This window comes from Poecilia formosa, unplaced genomic scaffold, assembly GCF_000485575.1.
Source record: "Poecilia formosa unplaced genomic scaffold, Poecilia_formosa-5.1.2 Scaffold242, whole genome shotgun sequence".
NCBI lineage: Eukaryota > Metazoa > Chordata > Actinopteri > Cyprinodontiformes > Poeciliidae > Poecilia > Poecilia formosa.
In genome coordinates this window covers 414,430-422,669 of record NW_006800181.1, presented here as the reverse complement: position 1 = coordinate 422,669, position 8,240 = coordinate 414,430, and the positions used below count along the sequence as shown (strand labels likewise).

Genomic DNA, 8,240 nt, shown 5'->3' with positions numbered 1-8,240 from the left:
TGTTGCATCCTTCCATCCCTGCTCACCGTTTCCATCGTTCATGGCTTCTTATCTTTGTTTCGATACGTTTGGTTCCCCCTCCCCGCTGCTCATCTGTATGTACCCTAGTTAGGCCACTCTGCTGAACCTCAACCAGCCGGCTGTCAGGGCGATAAGGCAAACCTTGCTGGGAGGAGATAACACCCCACTGGGATATTTGGCTGTACACACACACACACACACACACACACAAGTGCACACACGCAAACACGAATTAAGACGGGGCAGACGGTAAAAGAACCTCTCAGTTGCCATAGGAACTTGACCAGAAGCCTAGCATACACTCCTGTCATTGTAAACTGACCTAACAACCCCCACTGTGTACATTGGCCAGATGAGGTGCTTACAGGCGAAACCTCAAACACAGAAACGAGGCAACAAAGCCGCAGGGAGCCTTATAAAAATGCAGGTTTATTTTTTATTAGCTTACAAATGACAAATCCTTAAAGTCTGGCAACAGCAATTTTCACCTGCACCAACGGCAACCGTAGCTGCACAAAGTTAAGAAATAGTGCAGTAAAAACAAAAGACTGTAAACTGATAAATATCTATACTTGCATCCATGTTTTTGTGTTGTAAAATTATTCCTGCCTTATAAGAAATACAATCGTTGCGTATCAAGAACGGCGCTTTAAACTTGTCAACAGACGTGAACATCTTGTACCCAAGATCACAAGATTCTCAGTCTGGAGCTACAAAATCTGCTTCATGGCGAGTTTGTTCCATCTGGTGGTCGCAGGTGAATGCTGCAGCTCTATGCAATGTTTAAAACTGAAAAATATACATACATGCACAATTATTTTTGGTCCGTTTTTGATTAAAAACAAGACAAAGCAATGTTTTGTTCATTTGCTTTTGTGTATATAAAAAAAATTAAAGGTTGAAATAACACAAGAAGAAAGAATGACTGCTTTCGTAACAGAAGAAGTACCTAAAATTATGGAAAACGGATTTATTAAGATTCGAAACGTTTACATTTACCAAGTTAAGCTAAAATATGAGGTGAAAGATGATAATAGATTAAGATTTGGAAGCTGAAACAGTCGGCTCTGTTTTGGGGAGCCATGCAAAAAGAGAAGAACTTCCCTTTAGTGTTGCCAGAATACTTTAATTCTGCATGGCATCCGTGAAAGGAATCACACTTTTCCACACATTACCAGTCAGTCTTTTATTTGTGCCAGCTAAGAAAGTGACTGAAAATATTATTCCCAGGACGATAGGAATTTACAAAACTGATATGCAATCTATCATTTCACTCAGGCACTGGAAAAAAAAAATCACTGATGCAACTTATTATCATTGTGAAACATTTCAGAAAAGCATCAGCAGATTTAAAATTAAAAAACTCTTTTAAAGGTTGATTTTGACCCACAGCAAAATATTACACAAGTTTCCTTAAAGCTATTTAAAGATTTATTTAAGGATCAAATTGTGTTTCACACATTTTCCTCTTTACAGTTAACAGTGACTAGAATATGGCTTTATCGATTTACTGACAATCTCCCTAAGTTTGAATGACATTTTAAGCCACAAGATATTATACAGTATGTTGGCCTCCAGTGGTATAAAGTTATTTAGGAGAAAATAATACAGAACTAATTTCTCATGTCTTCAGAAGTAAGAATCACAGCAGTTACACACAACTAAAAGAAATATACAAAATAAAAAAAATAACAATCAGAAAACATGCAACATATTATTTTTAAAAATCACAAGATTAAGTAATTTACCCATGATTAAATTCCCTCTTTGCACAATCTAAGCTCAGAAAATAATATATATATATATAGATATATATATTCTTTACATATTAGATTTTATTTTATTCAAAGGCTAGTTGGTTGGATATTGATGAAACTTGTTGCTTAGAAATAAAAAAAAACGTTAAGAGATCTGGGTTAAAACTCAATGTTAGTTTGTACGTATGTTAAGATGCATCTGTGCACCTTGCACTGGTAAAAGTCACCTTGAAGTATTTCCTCACAGTGAGCTGCACTACAGTCTTGCTATATCCCATGTGTGTGACTAATCTGGCCTTTAAAAGCTCAACCTTTCCCTTTATTCAGTGACATCACAGGCAGAGAGCTATCATGACTGGAACAAGGAGCACTGAAGCGTTAGAAAATAAGAGCTTTTACCCTGAAGCTACATTTGCCTTCATGGTGAAGGCCTATTAAAACTGTCATTTTACCTTCGCTGACTGTTTTAAACAAAGTAAAATTTGCAAACAGATAAAAAAAAAAAACACTCCTATTTATCTATATCAATCCATATCAAATTCTCCATCATTCAAACACTCTCTTACATTTCTTCAAACCAAATAAGTATAAGACCTGGCCTCTGATTCTGTGGGAAAGCATTTAAATTGTGGGTCTACTTGCAGTTCACCCACTTACAGCTGCACTAATGTTGTACTATTGGCCATTTAGCTGTTTTCAGTTCTAACAAGGGATTTTACAATATTTTCCAAGAGTACTAAATGATGTATAATTGCTACTTACCTACTTTCATATCAGCCAGGATAATACAATTTTAGTGTGGACACTGTATATTACAATCATTATTCATGTTGACTTGTGGTCTAGCGAAGAAAATCAGGCTGAGTTGGAGAAATGTTAGACCATACAAGGGCAAAACTCATGTTCAGCAGCACTAGATTTATATGTGTATACTGCCAGTTTTATTTAATCAGTATTTTTTATATAACCAGTTCAGTTTAAAATCAACGGTGCCGATTGGATCAAATATCTTTAGCTTCGGATATAGGAAACATTTTTAACTTAATTCAGTTTATTCATATTTCACAACAAATATTAACCACACATACATTCCAGTTGATCCCAGTGATTAAACAGTGCATCACTGTTCAATTGAGTTAATTCAAAATTAAAATAGGAAATGAATTAACCACAACAGAGACTTGTGACAAACTGTTTTAGGTTTGATTAGTGGATTTCAATGAATACACTACTCAGTAGAACTACTTATAAATCCAAAAATGTTCCCTTTATAGCCTCTGGTTCATCAGTGTAGCATAGTCTTGCTGGTGAGTTCATCAAAAAATATAAATAAATGGGGAAATTATGTCTCTAATAATATTTTTAACGGCTATGTTACTGAAATGTAATTTGGTGAACAATAAGAAATCACATACGAACCTATGATGATTGCTACGCTCAAGTATGCACTAGTTTTCCATAAATGAAACACAAATTTCTATTGTTTTTAATTTGATGCTACAAACTATTGGACCACCAGAGGGCAGCATCGTTCTGCATACCACAAACGGGTCTGATCATTTACAGTGCGTGTGTATTTTTATAAAATATTTACAGTATTTTATCCTCCATATCTGTGCGTCTGAGAGTGATGCACAGTGGAGTCAATCACCCACATTATTATTACATCAGCATTTGCAATGCAAAGCATATTATTAAAATGATATGTGGTCTGAAGACTTACAGTGTGGAAAATAAGTATTTGATATGCCACATATTTTTCAAGTTTCTCCATTTACAAAGAAAGCAGAGGTTTCAGGTCGTTGTCATGCTGAAAGGCCCATCAGTGTAGCATAATCCATCTTGAATAGTGTTACTGAACCAAGGCGTTTGTAAGGCAAAATGTCACGGTTGGTGTCTCCATACATCCTTTCCTCAATGAGGTAAAGTTATCCAGTGAGTTTTACAGGAAAAGCATGATGTTTCCACCCACATGGGATGGTTTTCTTAGGTTTATACTCAGGCTGATGGGGTTCATGTCACAAAGTTCTATTTTGGTCTCATTTGAACCAATGAGTCCTCTGGATCAATCAGATGGTCACGCACTGCAGGATTTTAATCCATGACAGCAGAATGTGTTACTATGGTAACCTTTAAGGCTAGGCTGACAAGTCACCTTTCTCATGATTACTGCTATTCCACAAAGTGAGAACTTGCATGGAGCCCCAGTTTGATGGAAATTAACAATCATCTTGTGTTTCTTCAGGTTCCTAATAATTTCACCAACAGTTATTTATTGCCTTCTGACCAAGTTGCTTGCCTATCGTCCTCAGGACCATTCCTTCTACAGTTCTTTGAAGATCTACAGTGTTGTCCCTGTCCTTAGACTGCTCTTTGGTGTTTCCCCTGCTGGAGAGGTTGGGATCTGATTGAGTTTGTGAACATTTGTCATTTACACAGGTAACTAGTTCCAACAGGTGTAATTAACACAGGTAATGAAAGGACTATAGGAGGGAATTTTTTTTAGAAAAAAGATGAACTAATAGATTTGTGAAAGCCTGATGTCTTGCTGGTTGGTAATTGATAAAATATTTATCAACCATACAATGCAATTTTCTCTATATATTTTAAATGCTGTTTAAAAAGCATCTACAATTAATCACCTTACCTCAGAATTATAGACCTCTACATTTTTCAGCGGGCAAGCTTGAAAAATACTTATTTCCCGCACTGCCCAGCTATCAAAACTCATTACTCTGACATTAACTTAGTTTGTAGCAGCCAGACTGTTAACGTGTGCTTTCTGTAGGTGTATTTCCAAGTTGTGTGTTGGAATCCAACAAGCCCTGTTCCCTCATCTAACGCTCTCTGCCAGCCAAGTGCTTTTATAGTTTAAAATTATCAGCATCCTTGTTATCACACTTGAACAGCCTGTAATTTTCTTGTTTACCTGAGCCAAGAATTAAAAGGTAGAATTAGAAATATTCCAGCCTGGCAAGATGACTCACCCATCTGTTTGGTTGCCACAGTTCTTTAATAGATTCTGAGTACCCTCTTATTAATGATGGTACAGATTACTAATCATTCACTCTGACGTTTTATCATTCCCCAGAGTGAGTTTTTACTTTTCACAGTTCATTATTTTAACATGGAAATGAGTGAGACTAAAATAGCCAAAGCAATCTTCCCAGCTTGCTGTGAGCTCTCTCTGTTTCCTGCAGAGCGGTCGAACCCTATAGCACCTGGAACGGCCCTACGTTCATGTTTCTGAACTAAAGTACTTGCAATGTATTTCCCAGAAGCAGAACTTTTCAAAGAACAGTTGTATGGCTTGTGTGAACTTCTCTCTGATGTACCGTTTAGAGTCAACCAACTCTGTATGATCATCCAGCCGTGTTTGTCGATACTTTTAGCAGTGTGCTGGATCACGGACCCGTCCGAGACGTTACGAGAGTCGTGAAACCAGTGCACATCCCCGTCTGGATAGACGTGGTTGAAGATGCAGGATGGACCATCACTCCTTAAAACAGCTTCCACATTCCCACAGAACTCTAAAGAAAAGATGAGAAATGTGATGAAATTGCTTTTTCCACATCATATTCTCAAATATTGTGCAAGTTCTTAATGTATCTTGCATTAACACTCAATAGTCAATTTATTAACTATACATGGTTAACAGCTTCTTGACTCAAATGAAAGCACCATCCATGACAAGAAGTCAGTGGATTTAGGCATCTACAGTTGGTAAAACATTTTGCCAGAATGGAGAAAAAAGATTTATGTGTTTAATGGGTATGCTTGTTGGAGCCAGAGTGTTTTAGAAACTGCAAATCTACAGCGATTATCATGCACAAACATCTGTTGGGTTAACAGAGAATGATCCAAAAATTAGAAAATATCCAGTTTGTCACAGTTCACAGTCCACAAAAGAAAACTTGTTGCTGCTCTTTAAAAGGTCAGGAAAGAACAGCAAGCCCCTCCAGAGATCCAAGAAGACAACCAGGGGTTAAATAATTACTCCTTAAAACCAAAGTGTGATTGCCATGACCGAACAAACATGGAAGTCCTTAAAGCAAATGAGCTACAAAAGCGGAATACTGGACCAGGAACCACTGAGGCCACAGTTTGCATTCACAGCCTCAGGGAAACTGGACAGCAACAGATCGGCAAACCAATCTGTCATCTGGTGCTGAATTCGAGACTCGGACTCTCGTTTACTGTGTCCATGACGACATTGTACACATCTCCTACGGCTCCTACACATTCCCAGTTACTTTTTCACAAAAATTCAAGAAACTTAAAAACAGTGGAAAGATAAAAGAATCTACGACTGAATGCTATAGTTTATTTAAACATTTACCACAATTGCTTTCAGAAAAATCCGTCCAGAAAAGTGAAAGCATAGACTCTGACCTTGCAGCTGCACCTTTGTGTATTCAGTTGCCACTCCTTTGTTGGAGCGCAGTTTGCACCTGTACTGTCCGCTCTGCAGAGGCAGCATTCTTTCGAACACCAGGGACAGTCGTCCATCTTCGTACTTGCAGTCGAAGTCACTTTCATAGTGTCTTTGTAATTTGGTTATTGTTTTTTCGCTGTCCACCGAACATAAAGACATGTTGCCGTGGGACCACTCCATGTATTTGACTGATAGTCCATGCTGAGGTGATGAAGAGTTGCAGTGAAGGGAAACCGGTTTGCCACACTCTGCGAATATCTCGGGGCTCACCTCCAAGTTTACAGAGTCTGCAAGTCAACATGTAGATATTTGGTTAGTAACAAAAAAAAAGTGTGTGCTTGTATGTTGTGTATTAGTATGTTAATCATGTTGAGTTACGGAGGAAAGGTTCCTGCTGCGAGTCAAATGCAGTTAATGACTGATCACTATAAAAGCAGGGATTGTGCAAGTCTGTTAGTGGATCATACTGATGTGAAACCCAGTGTCAAGACTGAAAGACATTTGTGATGACTTTTGAAAAACAATTCCTAGTGCCAATAAACGTGGGGAACATTTTGGCCAGTTGTCAATCTCCCCTTTTACAGAAAGTTCAACTTGAAGAAATTACTAAAAAAAACACCAGCTCTATCTGACACTAAGTGTTTATTATAAGGCAATATTTACAGATCTTCTTGTTCTTGATACTGTCTGTCAGACTCATGGACTCACATTGAACTGGGTCATGCAACAACAAGAAAAGGATTCCATACGCAGCAGCAAATCTACAGCAGAACAACTGAAGGGGGGGAAAGTATCAAACTGTTGCAGTGGTCCAGTCAAATACCTGGGCTGAGGGTGACTGAAATGCCATGGCAGGACCGTAAAAGAGCTGTGGATTAACAAATGCCCACAAACCTATATGAAATGTGGGCTGAATGTCCACGACAACAATAAAAAAAAAAATTAAAAAAAAACATGCATAAAGTCATATAAATACAACTGACTTGTTCCTATGATTGCATTCTTTCCAGTTTTTGTTTTTTTTTTTACTCTGGGAAGTCAAGGAGGACGGATCGTACACCTACCTTGCACTGTGAGCGTAAATGCAGGTAAAAGGAAGAGCAAAACCGTGAGCTCCATTGTTAACCGTCCCGCAGTTCACTGCAACATAGGAAGGTTTCAATTAGAGCTGCTCTCTGTAAACACACACTGAAGTACATGAAGTCGAATTGTGATTTCAAAACCACATCCTTGATAAGTCTTAAGCTTGAACAGATCAGACCTGTGGAGGATGTTTTCTTCTCTTCACTTCTTCTTTTGCTCGTCCCAGAGTTCTTTGTTTCTCCACGCTTTTTATGGACGTAAAGTTAATCATTACAAAATCATAAAGAGATGCCTGCCGACTTGACGCTCAGGAGGACATGAACTGGACCTTCAAAACAAGATCGCAAATGATGTGTGTATTCATGTGAGAGAGAGAGGCGAAGAGAGAAAGTGAGAGACAGCGAGAGAGAGGGAGAGAGAGAGAGAGAGAGAGGGAGAAATCAGAGGCTAAGAGTGAAAAGCCTTTTCATCTAGCAGTAAGAGAAAGACATAATTAGAGATTTCTATGATTCCTTTGAGGTTGTGCTAATTCTTCTGCCAAAAATTTTATGCTGATACTGTAGTTGTTGTTTTTTTGTTTTTTTCCTAGTTTTCTCATTATGGCCAAAGGGGAAATGTTGTAATATATTAAAGAGCCACTTGCACTTTGTGAAGACCTTCATTGTGTCAGCTTCTAAAGTGATGACTCGTTTCTGGTAAGTAGTTGTAAATTCCCCCAACACTCCCTCCCCAAGCACACACACACACACACACACACGCGCGCTGTGACTTGCTTTCCTTCACTTGGCATACAGGCAGGAGCAGGAAGTTACTTTGTTCACTCATAAATCTAAACTGATTGAAGTTCGTGAGCTTTCCTCATGGCTGTACAACAAAATGCAAATCTTAAGGCAAATACAATGTCACCAGGCAGAGACTGATGCAAACGGATTAAGTTGGAGTGA

At 38.2% G+C, this 8,240-nt stretch overlaps 1 protein-coding gene across 3 annotated transcripts; it reads right to left on the bottom strand.

Annotated features, from left to right (window-relative positions):
* Positions 1-1,192: 1,192 nt before the first annotated feature.
* Positions 1,193-8,188, bottom strand: LOC103150099 (uncharacterized). 3 transcript variants are annotated; one of them, XR_001664397.1, is made up of 5 exons: positions 7,475-8,188; positions 7,278-7,353; positions 7,037-7,123; positions 6,171-6,500; positions 1,193-5,308 (listed from the first exon to the last, which is right to left on the bottom strand). XR_001664397.1 is itself a non-coding variant. In XM_007569561.2 (5 exons), exons 2-5 carry the CDS (start codon positions 7,330-7,332, stop codon positions 4,896-4,898), a joined length of 843 nt encoding a protein of 280 aa, XP_007569623.1. In that variant the 5' UTR covers positions 7,333-7,353; positions 7,475-8,182; the 3' UTR covers positions 1,193-4,895. The 3 variants fall into 3 exon arrangements, 2 of the variants coding, with proteins under 2 accessions (XP_007569623.1, XP_007569624.1); XM_007569561.2 differs by having other exon boundaries at positions 7,037-7,081; positions 7,475-8,182; XM_007569562.2 differs by lacking the exon at positions 7,037-7,123 and having other exon boundaries at positions 7,475-8,179.
* Between the last annotated feature and the right edge of the window lie 52 nt (positions 8,189-8,240).

Coding starts and splice junctions, on each gene's coding strand:
- LOC103150099 (XM_007569561.2), bottom strand. CDS start 7,332: ATGGAGCTCACGGTTTTGCTCTTCCTTTTACCTGCATTTACGCTCACA. Junction 7,082..7,277: donor ATTTACGCTCACAGTGCAAG/GTAGGTGTACGA, acceptor GTTAATCCACAG/CTCTTTTACGGTCCTGCCAT. Junction 6,501..7,036: donor TTCAGTCACCCTCAGCCCAG/GTATTTGACTGG, acceptor GTTGACTTGCAG/ACTCTGTAAACTTGGAGGTG.